Genomic DNA, 22,891 nt, shown 5'->3' on the forward strand with positions numbered 1-22,891 from the left:
GAGAACCAGGTCTGGCTGGGGCTGAGACTGGCCTGGTTTCCATGGGTGCTTTGGAGAGGACCCTGGCAAAGCCTGCCCCACCGCACAGGTGGGGAAACAGAGAGGAGAAGGGTCTGGCCCAAGGTCACAGAGCAAGCCAAGGCCAGCGCGGCATCCCCAGGCTGGGGCAGGCTCCCTTCATGTGGCCTCCTGCAGCTGCGCCTCCACTTGTCCTCAGGCCCAGAGTGACATGGAGGTGGGGCCTGGACCCTGTTCCTCAGAGGACAGTTACCTTCTGTAAACTTTGAAAGTCACGTGATGTTACTGCAGGAACCCCAGGGGCCCGAGGACACACCTCCCTACTGTAAAGGTCATCGCAAAGAGGAGGCCTCGTAAATGCCAAGCTGAACGAGGCTCTGAGGGCACAGAGAGGCTCTGAGGGCACGGAGGGGCAGGGGTGGGGTAAGCGTGCTGGCGGCCGCCCCACTGGAGCACGGCCTACGCCGGGTGGTCACGGGTCAGCCAGACACCTCTTAGCCCGAAAACGCCTCAAGCCCTCCCGGCACCGCCTACCTCATTTGGCAAGAGGATGCAGGACCGTGTCAGACACCTGTCAGCAGTGCCCACGCACGAGCCCGACCCCACCTCACGCCACTGCGCGGGTGAGAGAGAGTGAGCCCACGGGGTTGGAGCCAGCTCGAGCTCCACGTGGGGACGGGGGTCTCTCCTCACAGACCCGACCCCACCTCACGCCACTGCGCGGGTGAGAGAGAGTGAGCCCACGGGGTTGGAGCCAGCTCGAGCTCCACGTGGGGACGGGGGTCTCTCCTCACAGACCCCGACCCCACCTCACGCCACTGCGCGGGTGAGAGAGAGTGAGCCCACGGGGTTGGAGCCAGCTCGAGCTCCACGTGGGGACGGGGGTCTCTCCTCACAGCCCCACGAGCCTCCAGAGTCTCAGCAAGGGACGTGCTGAGACAAGGAAAGCAGCACTTCTAGGGGGCCCAGAGCCTCGGCCTCCCAGTCCGAAACCAGGTTGCCAGTCTGCGCTCACTTTTCACAAGCCTGTCACCTGCTGGCACAGCTGGCTTCCGCCTTTACCAGATTCCCACAGAGTGGAAGGCGGTTCCAAGGTCCCCCTAGAGCAGGGGGTGCTGCCAACCCTCCGCCCGCACGCACCAGCCCGCCGCCGGCGCCCACCCTTCCCCCACTGTCCGATGTGCCTTCTGTCAGGGCCGGGACTGACCTCGCTGCTCAGAAGAGGCCCCCACGAGGGGCCATGCTGTCCCCCGCCACCGCCCTCAGCCCAGCCCCGCCCTCTCCTTGGCAGGCGAGAAGATGTTCCAGATCGACAGCGGGAGGAACGCACCCCTGCACTCGCCGCCCTCAGAGCACTACACCATCATCTTCAACACCTTCGTCATGATGCAACTCTTCAACGAGATCAATGCCCGCAAGATCCACGGCGAGCGCAACGTCTTTGACGGCATCTTCCGGAACCCCATTTTCTGCACCATTGTGCTGGGTACCTTTGCCATCCAGGTAGCCAGGCCCCCAACCCTAACCTGGCCTGGGGCAGGCAGGGAGAGAGCGCAGCCCTCCGTGCCTACTCTGAGACCTGCCTCTGTCTTCTCTGCCCCGTGACCTCCAGATAGTGATCGTGCAGTTCGGAGGGAAGCCATTCAGCTGCTCCCCACTGCAGCTGGACCAGTGGATGTGGTGCATATTCATTGGGTTAGGAGAGCTCGTTTGGGGCCAGGTAAGTTCCGGGTAGGTTGCAGGAGGTCTTTTAGTGGGGGCAGGGAAAGAGCCCTGGATTGGGAATGTGGGAGCCCCAGGAGTGGGTCCTAGGCTCTGCCTGACCCTGGGCAAGACCCTCCCCATCTCTGGGCATCTGAGCAATGGGTGTTGCCAGGCCCTAAATACTGGTCTTCTGGGTACCACCACTCTTTTGCCTTATATCTGTGTACCACTGCGTCTGTTAATTACTTAATATTTTCTTTCAATTGAATCAGCTTTTTTAAAACTTAAACTTATTTAAGTTTAAGTTAAACTTATTTAAGTTTAAGTTAAACTTAAACTTATTTGAAAAGGCCATGTTATATTACTAACATGACTGGAAAATCAGGATCACTTGTCATAAATAGAAGCTAACAAAAAGTTAATGTAATGAGAACAATGTTACTGTGTTACTGAGCTCTAGCTAGATGCCATGCTCAGAGCCTGAAGCCACCTTGTTAGAGAGGGACATTAGTCAGTGGTCTGCCGGTGCAGCCTGCTGGCACTGAGCAGGGTCCTTAGAGGGCTGAAAGGGAGTGTAAGAGGGACAAACTGCTGCGTCGCAGCGGTACTCAGTGCCGTGCCTGTCGCCATCTGAGACCTCCCCAGCTCTGGGGGCTAGATGCTCTTCCAGCTTTAACCCCAGAACATTCTCCCACCAGTTCCTTTCCCTATTTGCCCAAGTTCCAGGTGCACACGTGTGTGTTCACACACACACAAGCACAGACACACACCTATGACAGCTCTGACAGCTTGCAGCTCAAAGACTCCTGACCCAGGACACTGTGCTTGGGAGAAGTACCAGAACCAGTCCTGGGCCAAAGAGGCTTTATTCCCCAGGTGCTCAGACATCCAGGCAGCAGGCACCCCAATGGGCCAGAGACATGGTTCTTGCCTTCATACTGTCTCCAGGATAGAGCGAGAAGCTAAAGTGGCAACAATTAACTAGAAATAAAGAAAGTTTAGTTTTATCCAAGAGGACCTTCTTTAAACTTTGGAGCTTCTTTGGAAATCTTTTAAACTGGATCTGATTAGCAACCCCATTCCCTGGGCACCCTCAGAGCTGGGCCATCTCTATCCCATGGGGAGCTCTCGGTGTCTGGAGGAAGGGACTGAAAAGGACTGAGGTTCTGGGCAGTGCTGACCTTAGAGTCCCCCGGAGCCCCTGAGGCTGAGTGTTCAGGCCAGCACCTGCCTGTCCCTGTGGGAGATGTCAGGGGCCACTGCCATCTGCCACCTCAGCCTCCCTGCAGGGCCTGCCTCTCAGGCCTCAGCCCCAGGGACGAGCCATCTGGGGCAGGAGTAAGAAGGAAGGCACATCCCCTTTCGACGCTGCCTTCCCAGTGAGGACTGGCTGCCCCCAGGGCACCCCGGCCCAGTGCTCCTCTTCCTCAGGCTTGGGGGCCCCAGGGCCCAATGTCCTCAGGTGGCATGAGCCCAAGAGATCTGAGGACCAGCCACAGGCCAGGCTCTTGCAGGACAAGTCAGACATTCCACCCCACTCAATCCTCACCACTCCCAGAGCTGCCCCAACTTCACAGACGGGAAAACCAAAGCTCAGATAGGTCAAATGACTTGCCCAAAGTCACAGGACCAGGCCCATGTGGGGAATTCCAAGTCACATCTGTCCAACTTCTAAAGACCAAGATTTTCCACTATGGCCCCCGACTCTGGCTGAATGAGTCAATTAAAAAGCAAATTAATAAGAAATTATAAAAGACTGAGTTGAGGAGCAGGTGAGGTGGGTTAAGGCATGGGTTGGTTACATGACTAGGTAAGTGGGTAAGATGACAAGAGGGACGGAGGGGAGAAAACCCCCCGGAAGGACGGCCCCATCGCCCTGGCGGGCTGGTTCCCTTGCAGGTCATTGCCACCATCCCGACCAGCAGGCTCAAATTCCTCAAGGAGGCCGGCAGGCTCACCCAGAAGGAGGAGATTCCAGAGGAGGAGCTCAACGAGGACGTGGAGGAGATTGACCACGCCGAGAGAGAGCTTCGGCGGGGCCAGATTCTGTGGTTCCGGGGCCTGAATCGGATCCAAACACAGGTACGGGAGGCTCTCGGGGGGGCCGAGTATTGGAGGCAAGTGTGCTGGTGCCACCCCAGGCCCTGCTCTGGCACTGAGGGCAGTGGCCACAGAGGCGGCCTTAGAGGAGACTTCCATGAGCCCGGCCCGCTGGCCCCGCCAGGCCTGGACGGGCTCTCGCCACCCACCCAGCTTTGTGTGTCCACTCTCCTCAGATATGCTCTCATGGCCACTGAAGAAACGGGCGGCCGCCTCAGGAATGGTCCCTCTCGAGGGATTGCAGTGGGGTCACACCCACCACGGGTCCTAGGGGGAGTTCCCGAGAGGTGGGAAGGGCGGCTCCAGGGGCTGCGATGAGGAGGGGACTGTGGCTCAGGGATCCGGCGCCCCTGAAGGGGCGGTGCCAGGCTGGACAGAGCTGCAGGCCAGGGTCGCCCCAGGTTCTCCCTACGCCTGGCATCGCCTGGTGAGATCGGCCGTCCACACGCACGTGCAGCCTCCACTGCTGCAGGGCCTTCACCAGTCCCAGCCTCCCGCAGGGCAAGGGCCTTGGGAGCAAAGGTCAGTGATACCTACATGCACAGACACGTGCACACCAGCACACACGTGGGAGCACACCTGCTGGTGCGTGCCAGCCAGGTTTCTTCCCCAGCAGAGAGCACTGGCCGCCATGTGGCACATGCCATACCTCCTCCAGGCCTTCAGGTGAGGCTCAGAAGGGACGATAAAAGAAAGACAGAGGGGTCTCCTGCCCAGACCCCTGCAGCTGGAGCTCGTCCCACGCCTCGCCACACTCGGGGAGGTGCCGCCTTGGAAAAGGTGCACCCACACTTTGTCTCCATCCAGAGCAGCAAACAGCTCCCCTGGCTGCTCCCCAGCCTCAGTGCCCCGTCCCACACTTGCCTCATCTGGCCTTCACAGCCCCTGGGAAGTAGGTATGACCCCCCCAGGCCTAGAGGTCACTGCGGTCCAACAGATGATCCTTTCTACAGAGCTGGCACAGCTGGGGCGGGGACCAGGAGCAAGTTTCAGACCCAGAGCTGCCTGCCACAGGCCTGGGCTCTGCTGCCCTGACCAGGACCCTGGCAGCCAGCCCGCCCCACTGGCCCCCGGCTCCTGTGAGGGCTAGGCAGCTCTCCAGGCACATGGCCCCAGTGCTGTCACTGCCCTGGTGGCAAAGCCACACAGGGGTCTCCAGATTACAGGAGGAAGCCAGGACTATAGTTTCTTGAGTAGGCACGAGCACCTGTCTTGCCTGTCTCCTACTGAGCGCTGACATGGCCAAGTGCTTTGCCACTTACAGATGACTGGACCAGGTAGGTGGGATTGCCCCTTCTCAAGGACAGGAAACTCGCTCAGAGAGGTGACTTGTCCAAGGTCATCTAGCCAGTAAGCGACAAGCCAGAATTCGGGCTGAGGTCTGTCCACCCCAGCCCCCACCACACCGCTGTGGCTCCACGCCTGGGTGGAGGGAGGCTGGACACCCACTCTCGTCCCTCCAAACACCACATCCAATCACTGTCCTCCCTGCCAGCGTCTGCCCAGCCCACTGGCCCCTGAGCCACAAGTGCAGGAAAAGGCCAGGACCTCTGTGTCCTCCCTGGGACCCTGGGGCCAACAGGGGGGCCCAGCGCTGAGCAGACATCTTTCAGAGCCTTGGAGTGTGTCTGGTATTTTTTGTTTTGATTTAAGTACTGTTGTCGTTGTTGCCGTGGCTGCAGCTGTTCTCGTGACGTTGCACATGTCAGTCGTGTAGCTGTCGTGTTCGTTCTTCTCGCAACTTGTCTCGTTCTCTCCTCCGTTGCAGATTGAAGTAGTCAATACTTTCAAGAGCGGGGCCTCCTTTCAGGGCGCCCTGCGGAGACAGTCCTCCGTCACCAGCCAGAGCCAGGACGTAGCCAATCTCTCTAGCCCTAGTCGCGTGTCGTTGTCCAATGCTCTTTCCTCTCCGACCAGCCTTCCTCCTGCTGCAGCTGGGCGTGAGTGTGACTCCCACCGCCTCCCTCTGGCACCACCAGCGCCGGCTCCCGGGCGGGCAGGCGGGCAGGGGCTGGGGAACCAGAGGACATGGGGCAGCTGGTCACCGTTAGGCCCAGGGGGCTGAAGGGTCACAGCCACCAAAGAGGGTTCCGGTTTGTCAGATCACAGCCAGTCCCAGGGTGGCAGTCACTCAGTGGGCCAGGGGCAGCAGGGGTCAGGGCCAGGGGTTACAACCAGGCAGTTGGGGGAGAAGGGGTTGTAATGGTCACAAGTGGCCAGAAAGTCCAGGTCAGTCAAAGAATCACCATCAGTCAAGAGGGTTTCAGTGATCAAATGGCCCCAATGCACCATGGGGTCCTGGTGGCCAAAGGAACTGAGTGGTCATTGAGGGGACATGGAGTGTCCCGTTGGCCTGTGGTCATACTTGACTCAGGAAACGTCTGGCCCATGGGCACAAGGGTCAGAGCTGGACAGGAGGCCACAGTCTTATAGTCAGAGTCAGGTGGAAGGTTGCCATGGGCCAAGGGCTAGAAGCCCCTGGGGGGCCACAGTCAGTCACAGTGGGGTCCAACCAAGAGGGACCCCATCATCTGGGGCTTTCCAGCTGGTCAGGGAGGCCCCCTCAGTGGGGGTCATGGCCAAGGGGGATGTTTGAGGCAAGAGGTCACTGCAGGTCAGAGGTCACAGTCAATCTGGGGTCCTAGATCACCACGGAGATGACAGCCTGGAGGCCTCAGCCCAGCATTTCAGAATCTCTGCTTTCTTCCCACCGTTCCTCCCACGCAACCTGACGATGTCGGCTGCCCTGCAGGCCCTTTCCCTGCAGCAGAGGTTGGGACGCTCTGAGGCTCTAACCCTCCTGGAAGGGACGGGCCCCGGCCCCTCAGCTGGACCTCAGCTAGAAGGCGGCGGGTCGAGCCACCTGTCTTGGCCAGGTGCCAGCAGGCCCTGAGGGATCTGGTCCAACCCTCGGCACCGCCCTCCTGTGTGTGAGGGACAGCCTGGGACCGTGGCCTCCGCCATCTCCTACACCGCCACTTCCGACGCGGCCACTGCTGGGCGCGTCTAGATCTGTCCCGGACCTCTCCATGGCTTCAGGCCCCGAGGGAATAAGTCAGTGCACCACCTGCTCCCTCGCACTGTCTCCAGTCCGCCCCTCACAAAGTGCAAGGGAGCCCTAGTGCTACTGCCTGCAGACAGGCGTGTCTGTGGCCTTAGCCAGCCTCGACTTCCTTGATGAGAAACAGACTCCGGGCCTCGTCTCTTGACACTGTATACAGGGCCTCTCCCCCATGCAGAAACAGAACACCCACGACACACCCCCCGCCACAGGGCAGGAAGGGACCCGTGTGCTGGGGGAGACCTATTCCCTCCCCCCTTGCCCTCTGGCGGGAGGTGCAGGCCCAAAGAGCCTGTGGGAGGGACATGCTAGTGCCCCTGACCTTTCTACAGACACGGTCTGCCCGGACACGAGGTGACAGGAGAGATGCAGGAAAGGGGAGCCCTTCGGGGCCATTCGTCAGCACAGAAACACAGCCTGGCAGGCCAGGTGCGCCCAGACAGAACGGAGATGTCTTGGAGCAAATGGTGTCTGAGTCATGTTTCCGTGAGGGACTGTCACTAGGAAGTCACTGCCAGGCCTTCTCAGGCAGGCGACACTGTTCCCATCCCCCTCTTCAGACCAGAGAGCCCTGCCTTAGTGGTGGCCCTCACCAGCTACCTTCCACTCCATCCTGTGCAGGCCCTGCTCAGCACCACCTCCTGCTTCACGGGCAGTGACGCCTGTCCTAGCACAGAGAGCTACCTGGGGAAGAATCCATTTCTTTCAGTTCCTGCCAGGAGTTCCGGGTGACTCCTGCATCCCTCTGTGGGGTCTGACTGCCAGGAGGCTGGCTTCTGGGTGCAGGCTTGGTTCTTTGTTCATCAGGTTCAGCCTCTCTCTTGAAGGGTGGCACTTTGCACTGGCCACAACAACACATCGGACATTCCTGGGCACCCAGGCAGCCTTTGAAATCTCACCTTGGCTTACTTAGCCCCTCATCTTAGGATTCACAGTCTCGAAGAGAGAGCTTTCCTCTCAAACCTCAGCCACTTTATTCTCACCTTTTCTTTTGCATAATTTATATTAATAAAACCATTCAATGTGGCCAGTCCCTGCCAACACATCTCCTTCAGAGAAATGCCCTTTTATGGCCACCCATCACTTCCTACCCCCAAGCCAGTCTCCTTCCAGGCCAGACCAATCCCCATTAGCCCGTGGTGACCCTAGCTTTGGCACAGTCTTTGGAAAGGGGCCCGGGCAGAGGCCTGACCAAGCAGACTTGACAGCCCTCGCCCTGACCCTCAGTTGTCCAGAACACCCGCAAGCCCACTACTTCCTCCCCTGGGTATCACGCTTCCTAAAGAACCTTGCACTCCTCCCGTCTGTGGTTCTGGGTCCCTTCTTGACCCTTTCTTGGGCATGTGGTCTTGAAAAGAGCCTGACCATTCTCCTGCCCAAGGCTCTGGTTCCAAACAGGATCACGACCTCTGTGGTTTCCACACACATCAGACAACACAGTCACAGTGCACACGCTACATAAATAGCCCCCATTCCTTTCTTGGATAGTTCCGAGAACAACGTCACCTCTGGTTTCCAAGAATGCAGACGACCCTCAGATACTAGGCAAGGTCCCTTCAGAAGCCACAGTGCTTTCTTCCCACAGGGAGGTTTGAAGCGGGAGGCCAGGAAGTGAGAGAGGGCCCCAACTGAACGGGATGAAGCCCCCCCAGGGGGGACTCTCCAGCAGAGGAAGGTGGCCACACACCTGCCGGGGCACGAGGCCCTTGTCTTTGTGCCTGGCAGGAGTCAGACCCCTGTCCCCTGGGTCACCAAGAGTTGGCCACAGAGGCTGGGGCAGGGCCTGACACATGCATCATGACTCGGGGTGAGGAAAGCTCCTGAACACACGACAGACGCTCCCCAGCACTGCTGTGGGATGGGGGCCCAGCAGACAGACGACATGGCCAGCAGGACAGTCCTTGGACGGCCAAGGTCGCACGGCAGGGGAGCGGCAAGAGGCAGGACCTCAGAGTCCTGCACTCTTCCTACTCCCCACACCACTTCCCAGGCAGGCCCACAGACCCGGAGCCCCAGAGCTGGGTTTCCATTTTGGAGCCAGCACCCACGTCCTCGGCCTCACACAGCGAAAAGGAGCACCCCGCCCCACCCCCCACCCCCGCCCCAGTCCAGAAAGCCGGGGAAGCTGTCTGTGCTTGGATTTCCACCCACCCAGCAGGGACAATATTAGCATTCCGTTCTTCCATCCAAGGCCAAGCTCACAGCCTCTCTTATCACCTCAAGTTTCTAACCCAGCTCAAATCATCTTTGTACTTGGCAAGTCTGCCGCAGGCTCCACACTCACCGGTGAGAGTCCTGCCCCTTCCAGCCGAGCAAGCCAAGAGCAAGGAGCAAGCCCAGAAGCCAGGCCCCGCCCACTCTGCACCCCGCACCTTGCCAACAGAGAGGGCACCTCGTGCTCCCACTTGCCCTTCATAGTCCTGGCCTTGAGAACACCTAGGGCCAGGAGGTTGTGCCATCAGGGGGAGAAATGAAGACAATGAAAAGGGAAGAAAGCTGGACTTCTCATTAGCATTTTGGTAACTAGTTTAGTGCAACCTTGGGTTGGCAAGAAAGTGGCCTGCTTCTGGGGGGAACCCTAGACCTCTCCACTGTCTGAATATTCCATGTGTTTGTTTCCCTAGAGGGCTAGAGAACCCTGGACACAGAGTTCAGCAAGAGAGAGTGAAATTAAAAGAGGTTGTGAGTCTTTAACCTTGAGCCTGAAATGAATGTGAATCAATCCCAGACTCTTGGCTTCCTTGAAGCCGGGTAAACATTCGAGTATGTCGAACCCATCTCAGAACGGGCCTGTGCATTTCCTTGGAGCCCTCGGACGCAGGCAGGGGTCTCCCTGCTCCCTCTGTGCTGATGAAACCGAAATGTCTGAAATCCCACTGCCAGGGCCCTTCTCTCCTTCCCCTGGCCCCCATGCCCAAGCGTGGCTTAAGCCAAAAACATTCCATCTTTAGGTTAGGCAGGGAGGAAGATGGAGGAGCTTTTTTTCTTCCCATACTTTTTTTCCATTTCAGTCGCAGAGAGAACCGAAGCGGAGACTTGAGATGGCCGTGGCGGGGTATCCCAAAAAGTCTTGTTCCCACAGTCTTGTCCAGAGCAGTTCATTTTTTCCTGTTGTCTCCATGCCAGGGGGAGGGCAGAGGAACCTCATCTCATTGTATGTCATCCCCTCTGCATTGTCAGTCACATGACAGGCTCCTGCTCCGCCCCCTCCCCCACATACACTAGGTGTCCCAGTTGACATCTCATTGCAGTTCAGCCTCAGAACATGCTGAGCAGTAAGCTGGGCAGTGCTGTGATGATGATTATTCCCATTCTACAGATAAGAAAATTGAGGCCTGCAACACCTTTTTTGGTTTTCACTCAGTCAAAGGTGTAATGGCCCACCTATCAGGAGATGAGAGTAATCTCTGCTGAGCCACAAACAGGGAATCCAGGGCAAAGGAATCTCAGAGCAGCGAAATGGCCATGACGAGTACCAGCACGTGCTAACGCAGTGTCTGGCTGGCTCGTGCTGGCACCTGTTACCTCTTATTTAAAGCACGATTCTAGCAAACAAGGTGTCCAGGAGTCCCCAGCCCATGGCACATGAGAAGGAGGAGGGACAGCGATGCCTTTTAGAAGACAAGGAAAAGTCAGCACTAATTAGTAAGTGATGGCTGACAGCACAGGAGAAAAGAGAAAAAGAAGCTAAACTCTGGGGTCTTACGCAAGACCAAGAGGGATGACTGACAGACTGTGTTGAATCCTTCTCTGTGCACTCTAAACTAGAGGAGCACATGACGTGCTTTAGAAAGACTCCCCTCTGAAATAATAGCATGAACCGCCAGTGATGGCACTTAAATCATCAACCACAGTCATCTAGAAAAATCACTTCCACGGAAAAGGGCTTTCCCCATTAGTGCCCACAAAGGAGCTGCCCCTGGGTTCAGCTGAGAGCTCATGTCCTGGGACTTCAGGGGCCTCCCCACGACCGTCTTGTTCAGTCCTCTGCCTCCCGCAGGCCTGTGGTATGGGGCAGCTGCTGCTCTGCAAACAGGTGCCCCTTGGCCTCCACACCTGGCTGGCTAAGGCTCTGCCCCTGGAGGTCTCAGGCCACCTTGTTTTCTCCACCTCTCACTCCACTCTGACTTGGGGCTGGAAGGGAACAGGAGGCCCTTTGCCCCATAGACCCTTGAGATAACAGGCACGGCTGCCCTCCCAGAGTCCAGAAAAGGGACACCTCTCTTGCTAGTGAGGGTCCTGTCCCTCTGCACCCTGTGAGGCAGGCTAGAGGATGACCAGAGAGGTGGTGTGGCTTGCCCACAGTCAAGGCACCAGAAGTGGCAGAGCCAGGACTCAGGGTCAGGTCTTCCTGCCTCCAAGTCCAGTGCTCTTTCCTCTTGCCTTGAAGACCCAATAACCAAGCTCCCTCCATTCTTAAGAGAAGAACACTGAGGCCCTGGGGTGTGTGGGTCACAGCTGACACACGGAAAGTAAAAGAACGTGTTGCTTTGTGGCTCAGTTCCACACACCCCTAGAATCCCACCAGGGGCTGGGTTTGGCTATCTGATTCTGGCCTCAATTTTTTGGTTTTGTGTTTTCAAAGCACAAATAAAGAAATAAACAAAATCGTCCAGGAAAGAAGGGACCCAAAGCAAGCTCCAATGACAGGCCAGAGCTTTGAGTCTATACTCGAGTGTTTACCTCCCAAATGCATGAAGGAAAGAAACGCTGGGTACAAACAAGCTCTGTTCACATTGTCCAGGCTTCCAAGTGTAGACGTGTGTCCGTCTGTGTGTGCCGTGTGGTTCCTGTCCCCCCCCCGCCCGTGTGGCATGCTCCCCGCCCCTGAATGTCATCAGTCTGCCGGCTCCTCCTCTGGCTGCCTGTGCTGTGCGCCCGAGAAGCCCTGGGCTGGCTTTGGTTTGCTTTGCTGCCTTCGGTTTGAGGTTCCCAGTCTCTGTTTGGCCCTCATGTGTCTTCTCTCAACCAGTTCATCCAACTGTTTCTCCGTTCTGTTCTGTTTCTATCTGTGACACGTAACCTGTTCCATGTTGTGTGGTTTTTTAACTGTGTGGTTTTTGTAAGATTAATTTTTTCACAATAGCCTCCCTCTTTCCCACTTTATTCCTACCTGGCCCTACTCCCCTTCTGCATGGTCGAACCTCTGCTTTAAAGTTAACAAGGCTCAGTCTCTCACTAGGTCTGGGTGCCCGCCGGAGTCGGCCATGCTCCCTTTAACCGCTGTTTCCCACCATCTCTTTCATGGCACTCAGTGATTCCTCCTGTCCTGAGACTGTAGTTCTGACCAAAACCAAAGCAATTTAAAAAAACCAACTCATGGATGCATATGCCCTGAGCCCCTCCTCTCTCCCCCACCCTGTCAATGCTCGTAACACCCAGCGACTGTGGACTCCAGCCACCTGCTGTGCTCTCACCTGCTCCCACCCTCGTGAGCCTCCCGGCCTGGCTGCAGCCCCCAGGGCAGCGCCTGACTGCTGTGCTTCCCTTGCAGATCCGCGTCGTGAAGGCGTTCCGTAGCTCTCTCTATGAAGGTTTAGAAAAGCCTGAGTCTCGAACCTCCATCCATAATTTCATGGCTCATCCTGAATTCCGGATCGAAGATTCGCAGCCCCACATCCCCCTCATTGACGACACCGACCTGGAAGAAGACGCTGCACTCAAGCAGAACTCGAGCCCGCCGCCATCGCTCAACAAGAACAACAGCGCCATCGACAGCGGGATCAACCTGACCACCGACACGAGCAAGTCAGCTACCTCTTCAAGCCCAGGCAGCCCCATCCACAGCCTGGAGACGTCGCTTTAGCTGAGGGCCTGTTGCCCGCCCACCTGCCGGCCCCACGGACTCCACCGCCACCTGCCTCCTGGGCACCGCCCATCCAGGCACCTAACTCACCCAAGCAGCAACAGGAAACCAAATACTGGAGAGAAAAACAATGTTTCCACCAACAGACCCTTTCTCTGGCTGTGATGCTGTTTGAACTCTTTTTCACTCTGTGGCAAGGGGCAAGATCTCCACTGGGGCTTAGGGGACTGAGCGCTTTTTCCAAAACAAGTCCTTCCTGGCTGCCGCCCAAACTGGACCAGCCATGCACCTGCCCAGCCACCATGTCTCCTGCATGAATGTACTGTACACTTTCAATCCTCCCCTTGTTTGGTTTTTGGGGGCTTGGGGAGGGGTTTTTTGTTTGTTTGTTTTCTTAGGCGGGAACTGCAAACAGACTCTTTTCTGAGACTATTTATCCAACCCACTGGTCTGAGTTTTTGAAATGCTTGTGCAGCATGGTCTCAGTTGTATAGATTCATTTAATAATTTTTTGAAATTGCAGAGCTTAACTCGCCTAGTAGATTTGCACCGATGGAACCCAAGAACTTCATAGACACTCACAAGGTTATATCCATTTCTTTGTATCTATATCAACGTATACTTCTCCAAGACTGTATACGTCCATATAGATAGGTAGTTATATATATATATATATATAAAAATATATATACATGGATATATAAAGTTTCTTTGCCGGCATGTTGCCTTGTTTCTGCTTAAATTGCTCTATTTTACCTTATTTATGTCCCAAAAGAAGAATGTAATTTGTTTACAAACCTGTAGATAATGTCTTTGGCTATTTGTACGGTTTAAGAACACTGGTGGCTGAGATGCTATGAAAACAGCTCAGCCCAACAGACACTTCCCTGGATTGCATCCTTGATGTTTTACGATAGCCATGCTCTGATTTTTGCCTGCTATTTCCGTTCAATAATGTCACTACCACAGGAGGCTCAGGCAGAAGCCACATGCTACCAAGTATCCATCCTGAGGGTTGAACAACTGTGCTCTGTAGGAAAAGGCAGAGGAGGAGAGACGGCTTCCTGGCTGTGCAACCTGGCGGCCACGCCGGCCCACGGCTGCCAGGACCTGCAACGCTCTAGTCAGAGACTTTTCTCTCAGTGACACTTAACCTGAGTTTACCAGGAGCATTTCAAACTACGTTCTCCTTGGCTCTGTCTGTGCAGAGATTGAGGTAGTGTTGAAATGTTATAAATGCTATTCTGTTGGGTTTTTTTTAGTTAGTAATTTAAAGGTTTATTTCCTTATAAATGGCAGCAAATGAGCTGTTGGTATATTGGATGAGGATCAGTATGGCTTGTTGCTTTTATTTTTGAAGAATAGCCTTTTTCTCTGCACTATTTAGATCCGAATGAACCTATGATGTGTATATTGAGATGTATTCAGTGTGATTTTTAAACCAAATTGTCTTCCTGTAGTCACAACATACACTGTAGCCTTTTAACAGCAAGTCTTGCTTTCCCAGACAGAAAGCCATTCTGAAACCCTTCAGTATCACAGGGGAGAAAAGGTGGTTATTTTGCCCCAAGACAGTAACAGCACTAGCAATCCCACTTGATAAGAGCTTATTTAATTGTACGTCAGCCTCTTAACTGCTAAGCACTTTGTGGGTCTCAGCATTTTTCATAAAGGAACTTTTGTATTTAATACAAAGTTTGCTTTGAGACTTTTCAGCATACAATCTTTTTCCATAAACTTGTACAGTGCAAAAGACATTTTGAATACCATGTCCCATGCTTCGAGGAAAACCAAACACTTTCCACCTCACTTGCAAAATCCATTCCTCATGGTGACCCTTCCCGCAGTTGCCGTGTGTCCCTCTCCATCTCCAGGCCCAGAGAACTCTTCCACAAACAAGATGAGAGCCACTTGGGAAAAGAGCCATAGTCAGCTGGGAGGGCCTACGTCTGGATGGCTGTGGAAAAACTTGAGGGTTGGGGTTCAGAGTCAGCCCATCCCACCTGGCAAAATCCTTCCATAAGAGGACCTTCTTTTCAAGAGAGCACTACCTGAATGTTGTGAAGAATATCTCTGAATGTACCCAGCAGAGGACACTGTACGCCCAAAGGGGTGACCAGTCCTCATATGTGCTTCTTGGATTCCGGTACAAACACCACCAAAACCAGCCACTGCTCTCCTCCGAGGAAGGAAAGACCTGCACATCTGAAACATGGGCAGCCTTGGAACATGGTGTTTTTGGAGTTTCCTTTCTCACAGTTTTCCATCTGCCCTTTCTTTGTTAACTCATGTGTCCGTGACCTCATTCCATGACCTCAGGATAGTTCTGCCTACACACCATGCTCCCTGTTCATCTGGAGCCAGGACACAAGGAAAAAGGAGGGTCCTCTGAGTGGAGCCCAGCTCAGGGAACAGGGAGCGATGGAAGGCCGCCATTAGCGCTGGCTCCTCTCGTGAGGAAGGATGGTCGCTCACACACACCTCACTCACACCTGCACACATGTCCTCACGCACAGGAGATGGTTGGCTTGTCAGAACTCACTATAGTACTTAAAGCTTGCACTCTGCGTCCTATAGCTAGCAGCATGGGGTACGTTTGGCAGTTCACCCCATTAGGGGGTAAATAATTTATGACCATTCATCTGTTTTTATGAATTTTTTTATCTAGACAACAATTGTAAATAAAGAATTCACCGTCTCTGTTCATTTAATACTATGCAATGGTTATGCTTTCAATTGCTGACTCTTCTGACTCCTGCAGTGTGGTTCTGAAAGGTCTGTGGTTTAAAAAAAAAACACCACCAAGCAGAACATAGTAAATATATACTCTGTAATGTAAATTTTTTCTAGTTTGGGACAGCAAATTAGCTTCTTTTCTGCCCTCTGGACAAGGGCTCCAAGAGAAGGTGGCACATCCAGTTCTGAGGCTTAAGCTCCCCAGCTTGTCTCCCCAATGAGAGATGGGGGAAGAGCAGTGGGCCCATTGGGTGATTCCTGGCACGTAGAATCACCCACCTGAGGAGGTGGGCAGGGAGAGCTCTGAGGAGTTTCCTTTTTACTGCTCAGAGAGAGCTTTCCCTAACTCAGGAGCAGCCTCCATTGCTCCTGCCACGCTCACCATGGCCCCTTGTCCCCTTGTCCCCAGCATAGCAGAGAGCTGACAAGAGCAAGGCCGCCCTGCTTCTGATGATAATTACTGCACTGGATTGAGGACTCTGCACCTGTCTTGTCCTGGGTCCCCCAGTTGTTGAAGAGCCACCTTTTCCACCTGCTGGCAGCCTACAGAGACTGGGGTCCATTTCTGGAATTTCTCTTCTGTCCTCTTACTTGGGTGTCCCATCTGGCAGCAGCCATACAGTTTTAAGTATTGTCACTTTATAATTATTTTTTATGTGGTGGGACAATCCCCTTCACTCTTTGTTTACAAATGTCCTGGTATTCTCTGACATCTGTTCTTCCAAGTCAACTTTAAAATGCTACCAAGTCCTCCACCCCGCCCTCACGTGTACCCCACATTGTGGGCCCTGTCATCTGTGTGCCATCATCTTCCTCCCCAGTCATTACCATCCACTCAGGGCTACAAAACAGAGTGTGTCCTGTAAGGAGGGACAAAAAGGCATCCTGACTCATAAGAAAGCCTGATGTCCCTCCCATCATTTCACCTGTCCCCTAAAGCAGGGGAGTTGACATGAGGGGCCACCAAGTCCCCATGCCATCTCAGCTTGGGAACCAAAGTCACCCACCTTGGTTTTGCTGGGGTGGACCCTCCATCTACCCCTGGCCCAGGTGAGAAATGGGTTTCTCTCAGACCCGGAGCTGGGAAAGAACATGTGGCCCAGGTGTCTTTGCTTCTAATTCTCAGCACAGAGAAACTTTCCTGTCTCCCTTCCCTGCACTGACTTTTGGTCTGGTCTGGTTCGGTTTGAAGTGGGGGTCACCTCTTGCTCTGTGCTTCAGAGTCTTCAGCACTTTGGGGTGCAGACATTTCTTGCCCGGACTTGCTAAACACCCTTGCTCCCCTCAGCCTATTCCTGCTCTACCTACAAGAGGCTGCCAACCTGGTGCATTCTGACAAGCCTCCCACCCAAGTCCCTCTCCTCCCACAGTGTCCGAAATGCTACTATTAGCGGATCTTGGGGTGAGGGGCATTTCTTGAAGGTTTTGGGGCCTTCCAGAGCCAGGGCAGAAATCAGACAATAGCAGGAGTCCCCAAGTCTTTTCCATGTTCCACATCAAGCTCTCCTGATTTCAGTATGGCAATCATCCCCACCCTGGGCAGCAGCCATCACCCCTCCACCGAAAACAAGATATTTGAGGCTGCTTGAGGACTGCCCTTCTCCACCCCCACGTCTGTTTTGTAATGCCTGTGGTGCTCTCCCTCCCGGACCTTTCTCTCGGGGGTCACCACATTTTGCTAACTCTTGTGTGCACATATTTTATAACAGAGTAGCGAGGGAATTGTGCCGCCTCCAGCTTCCACAAGCTGCCAGGGTTCTGGGGGGCTCTGGGAAAATCAGGGCTGGAAAGTGACTGTGCTCTTATTGTACACTCTTTATTTCTCTGTATCTCTGGCTTGTGCTCTTTGTAATTAATGGGATTTGTCTGCCTTTTCAACACTATACTGAGCAATAACAATAAATGCACACGTGGAAACGCGGACACCGTACACATCACAAGGCCTTTTTCCGCAGGACAGCTGCGCCCCCACCCTCCGTGGATTTGAACTGAGGGAAACTGCGTCCCTGGGAGGGAGAGCACTTTGCCCAAGGGCACACAGCTCAGGGGGTGATCTCTCTCCTTCCACGAGGTCACACCTTTCGAACATCCACCACTTGAGGAAGCCAAGTTTACCCTGCCATAAGCCATTAACCAATGAGGAATGGCTGGCCATCTCAGAGAGGAAGACTTTGGGGGAAGGGACCTCAGGAGAAGAGGAGGAGATTCAGGGACAAGGGGGCTGGGAGGTGGGGGCACAAATTGGAGAAAGTTAAGAATGCCCTGATTTGGGGTCTGGATTAACCAGAGCCCAGAGATGGGAAATATGGACAGAGGACGTGCGTCACACCCCCACTGGGGAGGGCAAGGCAGAGGGAAGCCTGGCACCCTAGGAGTCTGAACTTTACAAACCTCTGCTGAGCACTGGCAGAGAAAGAGAATATGTCCAGACAAGAAACAATCTCTAAGGTTGGCCCAAACGTTAAGGGTTACACACACACACCCCTCCCAGCTCTTTTCAGCTTGAACTAATCCCAAAATCAAGCACCACAGGCCCATCCAACTTCCAAACACACTTTCATATCGAAGGGTTCATTTAATCCCAATATCAACCTTCAGAGGAGGCTTTATCAAAATTCCCACTCAAAAGAGGAGACAGCATGTCCACCAAATAGGTAGGAGATCCAGTCCTGACGCCAGCATGCGCACTCTAAACCTCCACATCGCAGCGCCTCAGTCCTACCGAAATACCTTAATGAGTAAGTTACAGTTCTGTTGCTTATCCCACATCCCCAATCTCTCCAACTTCAATGCCTACACAAAAAAATTGTAATAACAATTGTTATATCTATTTTATATCTAATATATATGTCTAATATTCCCTTGTCCCCATTTTCCACTCAAGGAAAATGAGGCTCAGAGAGAAGTGACTTGACCTTATCACCCAGAGCGTCAGTGGTGCAGCTGCAGAGCCAAGGCCGAGGCCTGTCCCTTCAAGAACAGGAGACCCAAGAGGTACCCCACACCCACATTTATTCCTTGCTCTACCCTAAGCAGCACCCCCCACACTCCTGCAATATTTCTTCACTGGAGGGAATTAACAAATCTTGAAAGGTTGAAAGAATGGGTTGCTCCCCTGAGGCCTGGCCCTTAGTTCTATTAACCCCCCACCCCCCTAGGCCCTCTCCAAAGCTCCTTGACAGTCTGGGTCTATCACCCTCTCTGAGCCTTAACATCTTCCCTCGATTGGTGACCTTCTCCAGCTAGGGGCCTTCCTCCTAGTTTCAACAGAGGAAACTGAAGGATTGTGACTTACCCAAGGGGAGGTGAGGCTTCACCCTGGGGCACTTGCTTCCTTAGTGTCTGGAGGAGGCCTGGGGCTAGACCCTGTGTGGCTGAGGGGAGCCCCCAGCCTCTGTCCTCCAGTGCAGCATTCTCACTGTGCTTGTGGGGAGCACTCAGCTGTCCTCCCGTGGGAAGCCAGGGACCCAGGGGTTGGGGATACTGGGGTTGGGTACTGGGCTACAGCTACAGGAGCTTGACTGAGGTCTCTCTTTGCTTCCGGGAATCTATTTGATGGACCACACTCAGGATTCCGGGGGCTCAGTTTGGAAGAGGCAGTTTGGAGGCATCAGTCCTGTGGCTTAGGGAGGGCAGGGCGAGAGGTCTCAGCCTCTAGGCACTCGCTGGCCTCCTCTGCCCTGGTCCCAGTCCTTGGGTCCTGAGGAGGGAATCTTAAGAAAGAAACAGGAGGCCTGGCCGGGCGCTGTGGCTCACGCCTGTAATCCTAGCTCTTGGGAGGCCGAGGCGGGCGGATTGCTCAAGGTCAGGAGTTCAAAACCAGCCTGAGCAAGAGCGAGACCCCGTCTCTACTATAAATAGAAAGAAATTAATTGGCCAACTGATATATATATAAAAAAAAAATTAGCCGGGCATGGTGGCGTATGCCTGTAGTCCCAGCTACCCGGGAGGCTGAGGCAGGAGGATCACTCGAGCCCAGGAGTTTGAGGTTGCTGTGAGCTAGGCTAATGCCACAGCACTCACTCTAGCCTGGGCAACAAAGCGAGACTCTGTCTCAAAAAAAAAAAAAAAAAAAGAAACAGGAGGCCTAATCTACTCACGCCCCCACCCTCAATAAATCATCCTACAATGTTCATCATAAAGCCGATCGCACTCAGAACCGCAGGGAGGCGTGTGAAGCTGCAGTTAGTAATCCTTTCTTTCATTCAAGGGTCTCAGGAAAAGGGTAGGCTTGCTCAGGACAGAAGACCCACCAGAGCTTCTGATTCCAAAGTTCCCGGGTCAGGGTCGCCAGGGCAACCAAAGCCCCACCCCTTGGGTCGCGCGTTTTCTCAAGGACAAGGGGCGGGGCCACGGGAGGGCGAGTCGGGGCCTGTGGAAGGCTCGGAACTTTCGCGCTCACGGGGCGCGTTGCCGCCGGGAGGCTCTTGAGCCACGGCCTGACGGCTCGCCCGCCCGGCGCCGGAAGTGCGCTGTTCGGAGGCTCCGGGTGCAGCTGTGGCGACCGAGGCCCGGGGCGCTACCGACGCAGTCATAATGAGTTTTGGAATTGGGGAGGCCCATCAGGGTTTGGGCCGTGTCGCGGCCCTCACGGGTTCCTCGGCCGCGGGAGGTTCAAAACCCTGGCTGGAGCCGTTCTGCTCCCCTCCACCGCTTTGGGGTTTTGGGGGCTCTGGCCCTTTCAGAGGGGGAGGCCAGGGGTGAGGCCCTGGAGCCTCTTGGAACTCTGACGACCGCGTCGCTGTCCCGTCTCCTGCTAACCCCCTCCTGTCCTCTTCCGTCAACAGTTCTCTTCCGTCAAAACCAAAAACACCATAAGAGCTACTGTATCTGATGCCGACCTCTTATAGTAAGTTCCAAGTATTGTTGGTAATCCCAGCCTGCTAACAGCCTTGTGAAGTAGGTGTCATTATGATCAACACTTTGCAGATGAGGTTCAGCAAGTGAACCTTACAGCTGGTAAATTGCGGAACCTAGAGTTGAACTCTCCTAACCATTCCGTTCTCACAGCAGAGATGATTGAACAGTTTCCCAGGGTAAGGCCCTCAGGTAGGGAGGCTCTTCAGGAAACTGACGTACGGATGAGCTCAATGAATCTCTAAGGGCAGGGCTCGGTTTTTTTAATCTCTGCAGTTTCCGCAATGTACATTCAGACCACACTCACCCATTGTGAATGAATAAGAACTAATGGATGAAAGTATCTAGACTGAGCCTGGCACAGTCTAGCAAATGTGTGCTCTTAGGAAAATGAGTGTCCCTCAGCAGCAGGTTTGAGGGAACCCAGAAATCAGAACACTGGGTTAGTTCTTGCTCTGCAGGGGAGTTAGGTGTTAAATCATTCACCTCTTTTTGCCTCCGGTTTTTTTCATTGCTGAACAGAATTGGGGACTCTTACACTCTTGATAATCAGCTCATTCTAAATGAATTTTTAACTCCTCTGATTCTGAAGAGGGGAATTGTTTTAAGTGCTGCCTCTTACTATTTAACAAGGACCAGATAATGTCAGTTGCTCAGGAGAAAGTGCTCAAGGCTTTAATACACACACACCTACGTACACACACCTGTTTAGAAGCATGGTTCACCAACCCTGGCTGGTGGGGAAGAGTGGTTAGAAATAAATGCTGATTATTTCTAAGGTCCTTTGGAAATCTGGGATGAAACTGCCTCTTAGTAAACTTTCTTCCTGACTGTATTTATCCTTCAGCCATTGGATTTAAGGAATTCGGTGTAACGACTACTTTATGTTCTAGATAGGTAATTTCCATTTGGATTGGTAAGCTTTGTGGGCTGGGAGTCAGGATGTTAGAGGATGGGGGCTTTTTTCCCAACTCTGCCTTTAACTACCTCTGTGACTTTGGCAAGTGCTTTCTCTTCTATGGACTCCTTCAATTCGTTAGTCTATCAGGTGGCTCTGCCTTTGCTAACTGTCAGTGCACATGTGAAAGCATTTTGTAACCTGCCTAGCTCAGCACATGGAGGAGACTCCTTATCTTCCTTACTTGCTTCTGCAGACCTTGGGGACTTGCTTTTTAGGGAGTCTAGAATTTGATGAGAGAAGATGTGTTTACTTGGTGTGTACTTCTTGAACTGCTTTGCAGCCATCCTCTTCCCATGTCTACCTTTCTGGAAAGTCAAGTTAGACTTTATACCTGTGGGGCTTGTGCTGGAAAGGATGAAATGGGGGAAATGGTAAGAAATGTCTGTTCCATTCTGATTCAAGCAGCAGAGAATTCAAGAAATTTTTTTTAATTTAAAAAATAAAAAGAAATGTCTGTTCCAAACTGAAACCTCTTTTTTAGTCCCCCTTTCTATTCTAAGAAGTTAGAGAATAGTAGTTGAGCAAAGAAAAAAGTAACAAGTTTTTGTTTATTTATTTATTCATTCAACAAATAGTTCCTGGGCTCCTTCTGTGAGTTTCTTCTGTTTGCAAAGCTCTGGGTTGGATGACTCGAGGACTTTCAGGACTGAAGATGGCTCAGACCATGGCTCCAGGAAGTTCACCTTCTAGTGGGCAGAAGAAACAACATAAAGTGTTGTAGACATTCCATGCCGAAGATAGGCATGAGAGTCCGGCCATTTGGGCATCTGAGAATCTTCCAAAAGGGCATGCGGCAGGGTGTATAATTAGAACTGGACTTCAAAGAATGGGTAGGAGAGCAAAGACCATAACAGCTGTGTTCCAGCCCTACAAACTGTTTAACCTGAAATCCTACCAGGTGACAGTCTAGGGTCTGTCACAAGTGGTGGACCAGGGAGCAGCCTCAGAAAAAACTTGAATCAAGTCTTAGGTAACAACCCTGTTATTCATACCATATCTGCTGAATAGAACTGGGGGCTCTTGTACTCTGACATTGTGCCTGAAGCATCAGAGGATCTCTCATCCAGGAAGGGAACACCAGCTTAGCTCCCTTGGGTTCCTCTTCACCCTCAAAGGTAGCCAGGACTGCTTGCCACTCCCCACACACCTCAAGCTCTCCCAGACCTGTGTGTCTTTGCTTGTGTTATTCCCTCTGCGTGGACTGTACTTTTCCCCTGTGCACTTGCCAAATTCCTACTCATCATCTAAGGCTCAGTTCATATTTACCACTACCATCTGCCTCAGGCTACTACGGCATATGTAAATCACTATTAAAGGATTTATCGGCCAGGCACGGTGGCTCACGCCTGTAATCCTAGCACTCTGGGAGGCTGAGGCGGGCAGATTGCTCGATGTCAGGAGTTCAAAACCAGCCTGAGCAAAAACGAGACCCCATCTCTACTATAAATAGAAAGAAATTAATTGGCCAACTAATATATATAGAAAAAATCAGCCGGGCATGGTGGCGCATGCCTGTAGTCCCAGCTACTCGGGAGGCTAAGGCAGCAGGATTGCTTGAGCCCAGGAGTTTGAGGTTGCTGTGAGCTAGGGTAACACCACGGTACTCACTCTAGCCCGGGCAACAGAGTGAGACTCTGTCTCAAAAATA

General features: G+C 53.5%; 1 protein-coding gene across 11 annotated transcripts in view; it reads left to right on the plus strand.

Moving 5' to 3' along the window:
- Positions 1–15,405, plus strand: part of ATP2B2 (ATPase plasma membrane Ca2+ transporting 2) — a 361,816-nt gene extending 346,411 nt beyond the window's left edge. For 6 of the 11 annotated variants that reach the window (XM_075996341.1, XM_075996343.1, XM_012785225.2 and 3 more), the window contains 4 exons: positions 1,310–1,521; positions 1,631–1,738; positions 3,622–3,804; positions 12,378–15,405. In XM_075996341.1, coding sequence (XP_075852456.1) covers positions 1,310–1,521; positions 1,631–1,738; positions 3,622–3,804; positions 12,378–12,689 — 815 coding nt within the window. In that variant the 3' untranslated portion in view covers positions 12,690–15,405. Of the gene's footprint in view, positions 1–1,309; positions 1,522–1,630; positions 1,739–3,621; positions 3,805–5,590; positions 7,910–9,507; positions 9,563–12,377 lie in introns of those variants that run through there. The other 5 variants (XM_075996342.1, XM_075996344.1, XM_075996347.1 and 2 more) reach the window with 3 other exon arrangements.
- The last annotated feature ends 7,486 nt before the right edge of the window (positions 15,406–22,891 follow it).

Source organism: Microcebus murinus, chromosome 21, assembly GCF_040939455.1.
Source record: "Microcebus murinus isolate Inina chromosome 21, M.murinus_Inina_mat1.0, whole genome shotgun sequence".
Taxonomy (NCBI): Eukaryota; Metazoa; Chordata; class Mammalia; order Primates; family Cheirogaleidae; genus Microcebus; species Microcebus murinus.